This window comes from Callospermophilus lateralis, chromosome 2, assembly GCF_048772815.1.
Source record: "Callospermophilus lateralis isolate mCalLat2 chromosome 2, mCalLat2.hap1, whole genome shotgun sequence".
Lineage (NCBI taxonomy): Eukaryota > Metazoa > Chordata > Mammalia > Rodentia > Sciuridae > Callospermophilus > Callospermophilus lateralis.
The window spans coordinates 145,724,189-145,739,879 of NC_135306.1; the positions used below are offsets into that span (position 1 = coordinate 145,724,189).

Here is a 15,691-nt window from a genome sequence, read left to right on the forward strand (position 1 = left end):
ATATATTTTGACATACACATATGGGCAGCGGGTACTGGCTTTCATTCTCAGAGCTTCCTCTGTTACCAATACCTAGCTACTTGGATGTCCCATTGGGAATAGGGAGGGAAGCCAAAGACAGAACACAGCTAGGAGGCAAGGGTACAAAGGGGAGAACCCAGAAACCTGGACCAACGTAGGAGGAGACAAAGACCAGGTCCAAGATGAGAGAAAGGGACGGGAGGAGGCATTGAGTAGAGAGGGGGCAGATTACATGCCTGTAATCCCAGCAATTTGGGAGGCTGAGGCAAGAGAAACATGAGTTCAAAGCCAGCCTCAGCAATTTAGCGAAACCCTAAGCAACTCAGTGAGACCCTGTCTCTAAATAAAATATAAAAAGGACTGGAGATGTGGCTCAGTGGTTAAGTGCCTCTGCTTTCAATTCCTGGTACAAATAAAAAGAAAGAAAGAAAGCTGGATATTAATATAGCCAGGTATGGCCACCCCAGGCAGAGCATCACTCTCTACCTAGGGACCAAATGAGCACACTCTATGTGCTGGGTGCTTTTCTAGTGAGATTAGAGAGCTAAGCATGGCTTCTCTTTTCTCATGTAGCCATCACAGTAATCCTGTAGGGTAGATATTAGAGATAAGGAAACTGAGACCTGGTGAAATAAAAGCTGTTATTTATGCAGAGCCCTATACTAGATTTCATCAGAGATGCAAAATGAATTTTTTAAATAAAATCATGTAAGTAAACACCTAGTACAGTGCCTGGCAGCTGCCAATAGGGTGTCAATATTAGGTTCCTTTAAAATCCACAAAAGAACTTCCATGTACATTGCCTCAGCCGATCCCCACAACTACCCTATGCATATTTATTACCCCTTTTGCTATGGGGTGAGAAGGTCAGTGTCTAGGAAACTTGAGTAAGATGACGCTTCTGGTGACTGTGGAATTGGAGTCGAAGTGAGGTGTCCTGCCCTCCATCCCTTGCTGGGTCTGTGCCATTTGCTGGCCATTCATTCATTCATGTGACAGTCATTTCTGCAAGCACATCACTCTTTAACAAGGCAGTCAGCTCAGAGTGCCTCAGTGAAGCAGAGAATACTCAGGAAGATAGGGTGGAGGGGATGCCCCTCCCTGACATGGCCCTTAAACTAGGAGCTGGAGGACCTCCAAAGGCATAAGGTCTGCTCCCTCTGTTTTGGTGGTGGGAAATCAAGCCAAAGGCAGAATCATCCCTGATCAGGGGTGAGACCAGATTGGCTTACATACAGTATGCCCCAGAACCATCATGCCAGCTACATGACAGAGCAGCTCTGAGAGCCATGCCTTCTCCACCCCTGGGTGCCCCTGTGTATGCAGCAGCTTTCGACAACATGCTTGCTGTTCATTTCTTCTGGTTTCCTCTCTCCTTTCCCTCTACTGATTCCCTCTTCCCCCCTCCCACCCACCCACTCATCAAGACGCCATCTTTTCATCATAATGACAGGCAGAAAGGTCTCGCAAGCAGGTCCCCAAGGTGCCACAGGACCAGAGAGCATAAAATATTTAGCAGCCAGTGTTGACAAGAAATGGGTTTTAGAAAATTGAAAATTCTCCTGTCACTTTAGAGCAAACTGTGTTCTTGATGCAGCCGAAAGCTGGCACAATAGTGCTCCAGAGAGCACTGGGGAGCATGAGTGGCAGGCAGTCCAGGCCACAGCTCTGCAGGGTCTGCAGCGCCCTCACTCTGTGCAGACAGCCAGGCACTGGGGTCGGGGGTGAGGAGACAAGACCCGAAGACAGACTGCTCTGAAGAACCGAGAAAGGTCTCGCCCTTCCTGAGAATGGCCCTGAGCTAAGGGGACAGATGAAGGTGGCCTCGCCTAGACATATAATTTATTGGGGTTTCATTCTACCTAGGCAAGCAATCACATGCACCTTGCAAGAAATTTGAAAAGTTTAAAATCACCAAGAATATTAGAATGGCCTTTTATCCTAGTATGGTTAATGTTTTGAGATATATCCATCAGGCTTTTAATCTCCTCTCTATCCATAATCGATCTAATTTATGGTTACGTTTCCTCCTAATTGGAATCACACTGTGCTTACAATTCTGTGACCTGTTCTTTCTTCTTAACACATAGCAAACATTTCCCCCTGTCATTACATATCCATCTATAATGTCACTTATAATGATTACACATAGTATTCTTATTTATGAGTGAACTAAATATGCTATAATTTATTTAGCCAATTCTCAATTGTTGGGCATAACTCCAGTTTTTCACCCTTGTTAAAACTGGGTCTGATGAATATGCTTGTAGACAATGGTATACAAGAGAAAATTCCTGGGAGAGAAACTTCTTATCTAAATTATTATATTAGTTAGAGTGGACTCCATAAGGGACCAAAGAGCAAGGGTTTATAGGGGGCTCAGGAGCCCTAAGTTGAATAGTCTTTAGTTAGGGCCCAAAAATCAGCAGAAGGAAACACTCATCAACACTTCCAACCCTGTGTGGTGTGGTTGGACCTCTTGAAGGCCCAACTAGTGAAGTGCCAGTAGTTCCCAGTGTGATCTATCCAACAATCCATGCCCCATGTCCATGTCCATTTCTCCTCACCTTAAACCCTGAAGGTTGCAGCCTCTTAGGTTCCCACTTAAAGACTTACCAGTCAGGCTCAGAAGAAGCTCAGAGTGGGGCCCCAGACCTGTGAACCCTAAATCCTACTGCCAACTTCATTAATCCTTTCCAGGAGGACCAGTTCTCAAAGGTATTAGAAACCATTATGTAGAGCAGGGCTTCCTAAACTTCAGTGGGCACAGAAATCACCCAGGGATTTTGCTTAAATGCAGACACTGATTCAATAGGTGTGGGGCAATTCTGACCAGCTCCCAGATGATACCAATGCTGTTTGTCTGGTTATCACCCAATATAAGAGGCAGGAATCCAGTTGTGTTTCCCAACTCCCAATTAGAATCACCCAGGAAGCTTGAAATAATGTCAATGTCCAAACCCCACCCAGGGAACCGACTCAGGGTGGAATATGAATACCACTATTTTCTAAAACATCCCCAGATTATTTGAATATAGGGCCAGATTTGAGAACCACTGGTCTATAACTGTGTCTGACAGTGCCATGGTTATTCTGTCTATTATTTGAGAAATCATCTTTTATACACGTATCATATCATCCATTCATGAAGAGTCTCTTCTAAACCTCTGAACAAGTCCTACTTAGCCTCCAGACTTCATCTGACTTCCCCTCCCACCCCCATATCACTGTTTGAGCACTCTGCACAATTATTATTTCTGTTTTCCAGATGTGAATATTGAGGCTCAGAGAGGCACAGTAACTTGCGCAAGGTCATAAGTGGTAGAACTAGGATCTGAACCCAGGCCTGTCTGACTCCAAAGTCCATCTTCTCACCGGCTACTTTCTGTTGTTATCCCCTCTTCAGGTTTTGTCAGTCCTGACAGAGACCATCAATGCCTCAGTGACATGGTTTTCCTGTGCTCAGGGGGCTAACACTCCTTTTTTGATGGTAGACTCTGTAAGGATTGGCCAAGACTATATGTAAAGGTGCTTCGGATGCTGTTATGGGTTTTAAGGGGGTGTGGGATGATTAGTGGGGGACATCCTGCCAATCATTTGAGTGTTCATGTCTCCATTGTCAGGTTCGCCTGGAGTGGCCCACAGACTTAGCCATCAACCCGATGGACAACTCTCTTTATGTCCTTGACAACAATGTAGTCCTGCAAATCTCTGAAAATCACCAGGTACGCATTGTCGCCGGGAGGCCCATGCACTGCCAGGTTCCTGGCATCGACCACTTCCTGCTGAGCAAGGTGGCCATCCATGCAACCCTGGAGTCAGCCACTGCTTTGGCTGTTTCACACAACGGGGTCCTATATATTGCTGAGACTGATGAGAAAAAGATCAACCGCATCAGGCAGGTCACCACTAGTGGAGAGATCTCCCTAGTTGCTGGGGCCCCCAGTGGCTGTGACTGTAAAAACGATGCCAACTGTGATTGCTTCTCTGGAGACGATGGTTACGCCAAGGATGCAAAGCTGAACACCCCGTCTTCCTTGGCTGTGTGTGCTGATGGGGAGCTCTATGTGGCTGACCTTGGGAATATTCGAATTCGGTTCATCAGGAAGAACAAGCCTTTCCTCAACACCCAGAACATGTATGAGCTGTCCTCCCCCATCGACCAGGAGCTCTACCTGTTTGATACCAGTGGCAAGCATCTGTATACCCAAAGCCTGCCCACAGGAGACTACCTGTACAACTTCACCTACACTGGGGATGGTGACGTCACTCTCATCACAGACAACAACGGCAACATGGTTAACGTACGCCGAGATTCTACTGGGATGCCTCTCTGGTTGGTGGTCCCAGATGGCCAGGTATACTGGGTGACCATGGGTACCAACAGTGCACTCAAAAGTGTGACCACACAAGGACACGAGCTGGCCATGATGACATACCATGGCAACTCTGGCCTTCTGGCGACCAAAAGCAATGAAAATGGATGGACAACCTTTTATGAGTAAGTATCCAGCTGCTGCCATTTGATGGCTGTTTCATTAGGTGCATTGCAGGTTAGAGATGAATGATGGAGTGTTCATTCTTGAATGTATTTCATTTTTAATTCAGGACTTGGGATGCAAACCATTACCTTTAATATGCTCTCATGTTCATATTCTAGATGATTTCTCCTGAGAAGGAAATTTGTGTAGTGGAGAAGCTACAAGCTTTGGAATCAGAGGATTTGGGCTTCCATCCTAGCTGCACCATGGATTTCATTTTTCTGGGCTTTAGTTCTACATCTATAAAATGCTCCTGGTGAACATAGTACAGGGAGATGATATAGATGAAAAGTCCTTGATAAACTGCTAGCCTCTCCAGATGACCACTGTTCAGAAACATGGTAGTGGGAGAAGGAACAATTCCATATAGGTGAATTTTTTTTGCATAATTGGAGCTCACATCTTTAAGTACCAAATTTTTTTTTAATTTTTACCATTTTAGATGACCTTGTTATGAGGTACATTACCTGCCTCCTTTCTGAAACACGTGACACAGATCTAACATAACCTTTCTATTTATGAGTCAGGGTTGTTAATGAGGAGAGCAACAATGGCATATTATGCTGTTGTAGGAAAGAGCTTCTGTGGGGAGACAAGGATGCAGAACCCTTTGCCCTGCCTAAAGTAATGCTCAACTACTCTTTTCTTGGCCCCTCCATGGGGAGTTACTGTGTCCCCATTTGTTTTCAGTCACAGTGCTCACCTCATCTAGCTACATCCCTACTTCCCCCCATACAGGGCTTCTTAAGTGGTGTGGTCAGAGAAGCAGAAGTTCAGCTTATTACAATCCCAGCCAAAATTAAATAGACGTTATGAAGTGTTTCCCTATGAGGTATTTTAATGAAGGGATTTGTAACATCTCTTTTTCTAGTTAGATTTTTTTTTAAGCTTTTATTTGTTTTTCCCCAAGATGTTAGCCATGTTCCAGAGAACTGAGACTGCTGAATGGGTCACCATTAGACATGTGTGCGGGGGATGGGGAAGGACCTAGTCTTGTTGACCATCAAAAGTGGGCCAGGAACTGCATTGTCATTGCAGTCTCCCTTCACAGCAGCTGGGATTTGGGCAGATATTATCTGCTTTATGGAAGTAAAAGCTGAGGCTTGGACAAGCCCATTTGCCCGCTGTTACATAGTGAGAACACGACAGAACAGGGATTGCAGCCCAAATCTGTCTGAGGCCAAAGCTCTTGCTCTTTCATTTCTGCCCTACTGCCCTCCCCAACTCCACCCCCCTTAAGGTTGTTAATCCCAAATGCACTTGAATCCTTGAACCCTACATTCTTCTCAAAGTGGATCAAGCATCAGTTTCTCACAATCTTGAAACTCAAAGGAAAAGGACCTATAATTGATTTTTAAATATAACTTACACCAAAAAATGTCACAGCAGTTTGTACAAAGTTCACTAACTAAATTCCTTTCTCCAAACAAGGACCTTGCTAATTGCAAAGAAAAGACAAAGATCCAGGAAAACAGCAATTATCTTGATTAACTCATTGAAATGGAAATACGCTAAATAATTCAATTTTCCCCATTGCCCATGGAAATCTCATACATTATTTAGCCAATACAGGGATTTCTTTGTCAGAGCGAGTCTGTACACTTAATTAGTTCCCAAGGTCACTCCCTCAGATCCCAAACTGAATGCCTGCACGTCACTGCCACTGTTACTCTCCACCACCCTGAAATCTAAAACCATTTCCTACACCTCTACCAGACAGGGTCCCTTCCTCTCTTTCCCTGATGAAATCTACAGCCATGTTTGATATTTTAGGAAGAAGGAAAAGTTATTACAATTGCTTTTTATAAAATAGCATTTGAAATTCCAAAGAATCCACTTTATAGGAGTACACAAGAAAAGCACTGATCCTTCTTGACACAAACCAGAAATGGAAGATAAAAGCCATACAAATAAAAAAAGAAAGAAAGAAAACTCACTTTTTTTGAGATCCCTCTGTGTGCCAGGCTCTTTCCCATTTCATAGCATCTATGAGATGGTAAACCATAAGCCTGATACAAATTAATTACCTTGGGTCTCATGGTAGATCATTTTTCAGAGAGCAGGAAATTATCTTCCACATTTTTACATAAGAATATGCTAAAGCACAGAGAGATTAAGGAACAAGCTTAAAAATCACATAGTGGGTGTAGAGCACAACTGGAACACAAGTCCATGTTCCTCCAACTGCACTGGCCTGGTTCACCTGTATTCTTTGTGACTTATTGGTATGATAGAGATCTAAATAGTGTCTATTCTATAAGAACAGCCTGAGGTTCAAAATTTCCGTGAGATAAAATATGAAAAGCTCCATAAAATGACAATGGCTGCCATTATTATTATTATTATTATTATTATTATTATTATTATCAAGCAATATGTGGCAGTAGCAGTAATTATAGAAATGTTATTTGGACATGAAACATATTAGCCAGGAGCAGTTTGTAAGTAAACTAATCAGAGGAACAGATCAAAGTTTTAATAGGAGTAGGAATCAAAAGAGCAGACTCAAATGTCGAGTAGAACATATTAAGGTATGAACTAGGAAAAAGGTCAGGTCCCTGAGGATATCCTAAATGGGCTGGAAAATGGCATGCTGAGTGGGCCAAGTAAAGTGGATCAGTTCTGGAAACAAAGCAAGGGAGCCAGGCACCTATCTTCACTGAACATTAGCCATGTGACTCAGGCAGGCTAGCTGGCCTCCAGGCCCATGTCTCAACCAAACAAAAAAAATCCCTACCTTACCCTATTTATGAGCCATTCCAAGGATTAAAAACTAAATTAATACTGAAAGGAAAAAAATACTTAACAAGCTATTAAGCTTCCTAGAAGGAAAGGTGTACGGTTGTTTATTGTCGTGGTGTTTCTTTTTCTTTTTTTTTTTTCTATTTATTTATTTATTTTAATTAGGTATATCTGACAGCAGAATGCATTTCAATTCATTGTACACAATTGCAGCACAACTTTACATTTCTATGGTTGTACATGATGTAGCATCACACCATATTTTGTTGTGGTGTTTCTTAACAAGGATTTGAACAGGTTTTACCAATGGACCATTTGCTCTAGTGAAATTTCTCCTTTTAGCTCCATGAGGCACCTTAGTGGATTAAAATCCAAATGTTCTAAAAAATTTAAAAAAAAAAAAATCCATCCAGGCCTGCCTGTGACATGGGCTATTACTGAAACAAGTTTAAGTTGGCTTTATCGATCTTCCTAGCAGATTAAATAATACATCTAACATAAACATCACACACTTTAGAGCAACTTGGAGTTCACAGCTCTGGAGATGCAAGGTTACTTTCCTTCCCTGAGCCCACAGATCTGCTGGTAAAAACCTCCAAGGAGTCTGCAATAGGGACCTCATCTCTAGGGAGGGCCATCAATGCTGTCAGACTTGGCATATGGTCAGAAAACATTTGGTGGCTAAGAAAATGTCCAGTAGCATGAGGCTCCTTCCAAAATTAAGGGCTGGAGATATAGCTCAGTGGTAGAGTGCTTTCCTAGCCTATGTGAGGCTCCAGATTCAATCCCCAGCACCACAAAATAAGTAAATAAACAAAATTGACTTCCTGGGTGGGCATGAAAAACCAACTTCCCTAAATTTCAGAGCAGGAAGTGACTATGGTCTCCCACAATGCCTGACAACAGCTCCTATTATAGGTATGTTTCCTTTAGCTACTGTGAGAACCTTACTAATTTATCTCTGTGTCAAGCTTAGGGCTTGCCACCTTGAAAATGATTCACTAAATATTTTATAAATGAAACATAAATTCAAGAGGGAAGGGAGATAAAGAAAGGGAGGAAAATATGCTGTAGTGAGAAGAATGCTGGATTCAAATCCCAGCTCTGACATTATCAGTATTCCTGGAAGGACACAGAATTCAACTCAAAGAGTTCAAATCAACAGATTGGGCTTCTTTTTTTAATATTTATTTATTAGGTGTAGATGGACACAACACAATGCCTTTATTTTTATGTGGTGCTGAGAACTGAACCCAGGTCCCGCCCACGCTAGGGGAGTGCTCTACCGCTGAGCCACAATTCCAGCCCCCAGATTGGGCTTCTTGATTTTGCTTGGGGGATATGAGAGCTAGAAAGAGCATCATTCCCAATCTTATAACAAAAGTAAGCCTGACAACAGGCAAATTCATGGATTTTCCTTGAACTCCTCAGAGGTAATAGAGCAACAGACTAGCCCAGATTCAAGGAGGGACAGACACCTGCAGAGAGAGACAGGATATGAACTTAGCTTCCCTGGAGTGGATGCAACTGGAACTAGTAGGAGGAGCTCACTAGGATGGCCACCGTATTTCTGAAGGCCAAGTGTGTATGGGCAAGAGAGTATCAAGCCCTGGGAACTGAAATGGAAGGAGTCCACATCCTCTTCAGGAGTTTTCGGCCCCCCTGCCGCCACCACCACCAGTAGATTGAAGAAAGATCTCAGAAAGAGACCTTTTTGCTAGACCTGGGGAGGTGTGGAGCAACCGCTGAGGAGAAGAGCACAAATAGCTGCCTGCTCCACCCAGACCCCTATCACCCTGCATCCCCTGAGGAGCAAAAGCCTTCACCTGTGAAGAGAGAGCCAGTCACTCTCCCACTTAGACACAGGTGGAGACCCATCAGCTGAATGAGAGAAGAAAAGCAGAAAAAGTATGTAGTGCAGGAGAAGAGCAGGAATCTGTAAGAGCCCCAAACTGCCGCCTGAGAAGGGGTGGGAGCACTGAGGTGGAGACAGTCCCCAGGGTCAGGGGCACACATCCCTAAGGCTGAGTCCTCCTCAGGACAATAGAGAACTCGCCCACCACCACCTCCTACTGATTAAAAAGCTGAAAGCAACAGTGCAGAGCAAAGCATTGCTGCAAAAAGGATGGAAAGCGGGTAGAGCATGGAAGGAGACCCTCTGATTTGTGGCACAAAGGACCTAATGCTGAGGATGGAGTGGAAATTGAGGCCAAGAGAAAAACTGTTGGCAGACCAGTTTCTCACCCTAAGCACAAAAATTGCTAAAAGAACTTAAAGACTATGATGCACTGAGGCAACCACAGAAACCAGGAACTTCCAAGCCAGCCCAAATCCTAACTAGATTAACTCACAACCCCTCCCTGAAGTCCTAGCAGAAGGAAACTCATTTCCAAACACAAGCCATCAATCTCAGTCTCTACCATGCCACACGAGGTGTCACATTTTCAACTGAACACATATAGGAGAAGAAAAAGCAAAAAGGAATCATTAGAGCCATATTCTGATATGACACAGATGTTGAAACCATTATTCACAGAATTTAAAATAACTGTAATTGTATCAAAAGCTCTTGTGAAAAAAGGTGAACAGTTTCCAAGATCAGATGGATGATTTCAGCAAGAAGATAGAAACCCTAAGAAAGAATCAGATGGAAATGCTAGAAATGAGAAACACAACTACAGAGATGAAGAATGCCTTTGACCGGCTCGTTGCTCCTGATGACACAGCATGACACAGCTGCGGAAGAAAGACAGGCCAGTAGAAATTACCCAAATGAAAACATAGGAGAAAAAGAGAGCAAAAGAATACTTCAAACCCTGTGGGACAACATCAAATGATCTAGTACACACATAACTAGAATTCTAGGAGAGGAGTTGAAAAACAGGCAGAGGAATATTTGAGGAAATAATGGCCAAGAATTATTCATAATTAATAATGAACCACAGATCCAAAAAGCTCAAAAAATACCAAGTAAAATAAATACACACATACACACACACACACACACACACACACACACTTTTCTAAACATATCATATTCAAACTGTTGAATGCAAAAGAAAAACTTGAAAGCATCCTGAAAAAAAGAACAAACAAAAATTACAGCAGACTTCTCATCAGAAAACACACACACTAGAAGACAGAGTTCAGAAAGAAAAAAAAAATTTCCACTCAGATATGATATGCAACATCGATGAGAGACAGACCTGCACTGGAAGGGTGGACTACACCTTTCAAATGAAAATATGTTTTAGAGGTACAGACAGGGATAAGGGGACCAAGAAAAGATGCTGAGGCACCCAAGCACTAAAAACACAACAGCCATTACCAAGCCTCAGGCTGAAGGTCAAGGTGGTGGGGGGGCAGGTAGAATATTGTTGCTGAAGCCCCGTGGGAAGGAGAAAGTACCTGATAGAAGCTGTTATCATAGATGGAAGCAGCTATTCCTGGAAATATGGCAGTGAAGGAGAGAATGAGGAAAAGCTGGTTCTGACCTCCAGTGTCTTATCAGTGCTGGCCATAGACTTAGCTTAAGCAGACTTGAGTCAGCCCAGGTACTCAGTGATGCAGTGTGCAGGGGTCAGCCTCTCTGGGCACAGAGAAGGGCAGAGAATGATGGGGGAGGGCATGCAGAATAACCAACATAGAGACTGAGTGGCTCTGCAACATGTTAGACGTAAGGATCAGAGCCAATCCTGGATCCCAGGTAAACCTGAACCCAACATACTTTCCAGCACATGTTAAGCCATCAGTGAGAGACAGACCTACACTGGGAGAGCGAACTACATCTTGGGAATCCTGAAGGCTAGAACTCATTGTTGGGACTTCATTTTATAGGAAATAGTGAGTACAAGTTTTTACTGCAGAAGCCAGTAAATGCCCTGGCTCTGACCTGATTTTTGAGTGGACAATGATGTAGTGATGCCATTCATTACAGTGACCGAGGCCAAGGGAACTATAGGAGTGCATGGACCGTGAATTCTAATTATTCACAGATGACACAGTGTCCGTTCCCCTTGTTGGTGTTGATGCTGGTGTTTGGAACAGTCACAGATGAAAGTCGTAATACTCAGATCTTTTTTTCTGAACAAAAAGTTAAAATCATCAACAGTTTAGTATCAGAGAGGAAATTTGGCATTTTCCTCGCTAGCTGCACATAGTAAGTGGCTCGGGATGAAGTATCAAGTGTGAAGAAGAAGGCCTTACAGTGTGTGAAGATACCCTTTAGCAGTCCTCTTCTGAGAGCCAAGTTCACAGCAACTCGATGAATCTTTTATGTGTTTTCTTTCACTGTGCTCTAGAGATGCTTTGGGAAAACGGAGTGAAGAAAAGTCAGTGGAATGAAATAATGGAAAGCCAATCATTGGGCCATCTCTATCCTCCCTCCAAGAGGGGGCCTGGCATCGCTGCAAAAGTCAACTGCAGCAGTAGCCAAGCGAAGCATCTTGAAGGGAAAACTGTCAGTCTTCTTGACCCACTTGGGACTTCCAAACAGAATTTTTTCCTTAACACAGTGATGAATACAAAGGTTTTGATTTGAAACAGCATCATTATTATGGAAAGCTTGATGAAAGAACACACTCTTGAAGGTCAAATAGACCTGACTTTGAATCTATATTCTTTCACTAGCTGTGTCATTTTAAGCAAGTTACTTATCTTCTCTGAGTCTAATCATCACCATTTGTGAAATGGTGATAATAATCCCTACCTCGAGATGATTACAAGCATGATGCTTGGTACCTAAAAGATACTCTGAATCTTTGTGAACTTTCGCTTCCTCACACAGGGAATGGAGGGAGTAGTAAACTCTTAGTTGCTTTCAATCCATGTCTTGAATAATCAACAATAGTACCTACCATCTTCCTATGTATTTATTCACCCACTCAATAAATATTACTGAGTACCTTCTATATACTGGGTAATTGTCTAGGCACTGAGAATATAGACAAGATCCCTATCCCCCATGGAGCTTATCTTCCAGTAGGAGGAGACAGATAACAAGCAACTAAACAAGATAATAAGTACGATGAAGACAATATAGTAAGATAACATGATAGAGACGGGGGACCTGTCTATTTCAGAAATGGTAGTCAGGGAAGGCCCCATTTGAACTGAAACTTGAATGGTGGAACTGGCCGCACCTGTGTGGAAGAGCATTCCCTGCAAAGTGACAGTCAGTGTAAGCACCAATAGCATGGATTGAGCTTGGCATATTTGGGGAACAGCATCAGGGGCAGTGAATTACAGAGGTACAGAAGAATAAAGGTCACGGGGAAGTCAGAAGGAGAGGCTGTAAGGAGTCAAGTCATTCACATTGTTAAATGCGTGTCTAGCACTCAAAGTTCTGGCTACAATAGTAACCAATTGAAGTGCCTGCTTCAGGGAGTTGACATTCCAATGAGGACAGTCCCCTGGGGTCCTGAAGGCCCTGGTAAGAATTTACATGCATTTTAAATATGTGACCTCTTTTGGTCTTCTCTGTGTCTCTATGAGCTAGAAGTTATTATCCTCATGTATAGAAGAAGAAACAAAAGGCTCACTGAGGTTATGCTGCATTATGTAACCTGCCCAAAATGTGGTAATTTGTGGTGGGGGTTTGAGGCAGGTGGGAAACAGAACTGCACGCTCATCCTCCAGGGTCACATTGCTAGCAAGTGTGGAGCCAGGATTCAAGGCATAGACTGTCTGGCTCCAAAGACTTCATGCCAGCCATTCCTTCCATTTCTCATGGAGAGAAAGAAAATTTGTCAATGCTTTTTGGGTTCCCATAATTAAAGCCATGATGGTCATAAACAAGCCATTGTCCAGATGTCACCCAATCATAGGACTAGGACTTAAGGCAACCACTCAGAGTCTGGAGTTCTCTGTACTCTCCCTTCCAGGCCCCTGCACCTGTTTGAGCAGCTTTGCAGCAGAGCAGAAAGGGTTCTGTAGGAGCAACCCTCAGGGCAAAGGTGTTCAGGGTCTGTAGAATGGGCAGCTCCAATTTTTCCCATGCAGAGTCAGAAGAAATTGCTCTGATGGGATAATCATAGGTATTGATCAAGCAGCAGAGAGATCCAGTGGCATTTCTCAAACTTTGAAAGGTAGTGAAATGAATGAATAGGAGAGAAAGTTTTATAAATTGGTTGTTCTATTTGATGTTCATTTAATTAAGACATTCAGTCCTTCTAATGGAAAATGCAAGGAGTGGAAATTACGGGTTTTGGGCTGTCTCATATAAAATGAAAACCAGATCTTGAAGGCATGGGGCCTTTTTGCTGTATCTTCTTCAGGCTCAATTTAATTATGCATTACAGGATACCTTCAATAATAATTACAGTTGTCTGCCTTGATACAAAACCTCTTTCTGTCTTGAGACTAAAACTCTGGGGAGATACCTAGGGAGAGGGCCAAAGTATCTTTTATCAAGAGCAGCTTCTTCCATGTGTGCCTTCAGCAGATGTTTATCAGGTGTCTACATGTGTCCAGTTTCTGTCATGTCATACAGCAGGTAGAGTGTGAATAAGTCATGGCCTGTCCTCTCCTACAGAGTAGGAACAAGGTCTTGCATGTTCAATCCTGCATTCCTTGAGTTGCTCAGCCAGCATCCCCTGCCTGTCTTCCCTATGCCTGACTCAATTCTGCTGAAGCAGGGATGAACTGGGAGTAGGTCCTCCTGGGTCACAGTGCTGACAGGTGGCAGAATCCAAGTGGTGTGACACCAGATTCCCAGCCTAGTAATCGAACTCCATAAACCTCTCCTGACCTCGACAACTCACAATCCCAAGAGGGAAATGCCTTGTACATCAGCATCCCAGCACAAGAGAAGCATCCTAGGAAAAGCTCCTCAGAGTACTCCCAGGTGGTAGGCAGGGCTGGGGTATCCTCTCCACTATGTGAATTGGGAAAGGAAAACTCAGAATGGTAAATCATCTTCCTCCAGTTAGATGTCAACAGGTGACCAAGACTTGAGCAAGGAGAGGAGGGAAACAGAGGACTGTATCTGATTGAAAAGGAAAGCAGAACACATAAAACCAAGGCATGAGGTAGAACATTCTAGCTATAGCACCGTCATATTTTTGTTACTCAGTGCTACCCCTTGGTTTCCAGGTATGACAGCTTTGGCCGCCTGACAAATGTGACCTTCCCTACGGGCCAGGTGAGCAGTTTTCGAAGTGACACAGACAGCTCGGTGCATGTCCAGGTAGAGACCTCCAGCAAGGATGATGTCACCATAACCACCAACCTGTCTGCCTCAGGTGCCTTTTACACACTGCTGCAAGGTAAGCCAAGCAAGTCCGGGAGCCTTTGGGACACAGGGGGCCTTTGAGAGAAGATCCCTTCCTCAGAAGAATGAGGCTAGAAATGTTGCTTCAGGAGCCGCCCAAGAACAGGAAAGAATTATGATTTGTTTCTCTCCCTATTGCCACCTCATTTGCAAAACACACAAGCCGGAGTCCTGTAAATTCTCTCCCAGAAGCTTCAGAGTAATATTTCATTGTCCCATCCCATTATCATCAGAACAAGGGGGAGAGAATCCATTAGCTGCTAATCCAGGTGACCTCACCATTCTGCTATCTTAATGGCTTTCAGATTAAAAGACTTACACTCACTCTGATGCAGGCTAGGACAAAGGACAAGAATAATTACATCTAATTATGAAGGGGATTTAGTCATGGAGAAGTCCTTCCTGAAGCCCATGTGAGGTTTGTACCTCTGCTAGGATTCCATAGAAAAGAGGCTTCTTCTCTGCATCTGTCAGATCCCCCCTGAGACAGATTGGTCTTTTAGTTTCAGGCAAATCTCATGGTGGGACTCTGCTGTTAGTTGTCTTGCCTCAACTGTTCTCATGGGATGCGGTGGCCCAGGGTGGGCTTGAAGTTTTATTGGATTTTGTAAGCATGAAAGGAAAAAAATGATAATCCCTAAAGAGCCCTGCCTGACTCTTTCCCACCCTCTGATAGCTCTTTCTTACCCCCAAAGGCTTTGCCACAAAGCAGTAGAAGGAGCTTTGGGCTGAAAATCAGGCCAAGTTCTAGTTCTGACTCTGCCACTATATCACCCACCATATTCCTCAGTTTTATTCTCCAGGAAAAGAAAGCAAGTTGAAGCTGTGTTGAGTGATGTGAGGCAGGACAGGGGTTGGGGGGAACCTGGGGCCCCTGTGCCCACTGTGCCAAATCCCACCACGTGAACTGGAAGGAGTCAATCTTCTCTGAGCCTCAGTTTCTGGGTGTGGAAAATGGGGCTGCATTATAATACCTGCCTCATTGGCTGCTCAGATGATCTCTTTAGATGATATTTGTAAAGTAACTAGCATGGGCCAGGCACAGAGTATTGCTCAGTAAATACTTGTTGGGTTAATTGAGTAATTAATTAATTAGCAAGTAGCTTGAGTTACCATA

General features: G+C 43.6%; 1 protein-coding gene across 7 annotated transcripts in view; it reads left to right on the forward strand.

Annotated features, from left to right (window-relative positions):
- The window catches only part of Tenm4 (teneurin transmembrane protein 4), a 768,485-nt gene that overhangs the window by 728,525 nt on the left and 24,269 nt on the right, over window positions 1-15,691 (forward strand). For all 7 annotated transcript variants that reach the window (XM_076846576.2, XM_077108835.1, XM_076846577.2 and 4 more), the window contains 2 exons: window positions 3,645-4,522; window positions 14,397-14,569. In XM_076846576.2, the coding sequence (XP_076702691.1) occupies window positions 3,645-4,522; window positions 14,397-14,569 (1,051 nt within the window). The remainder of the gene's footprint in view (window positions 1-3,644; window positions 4,523-14,396; window positions 14,570-15,691) is intronic.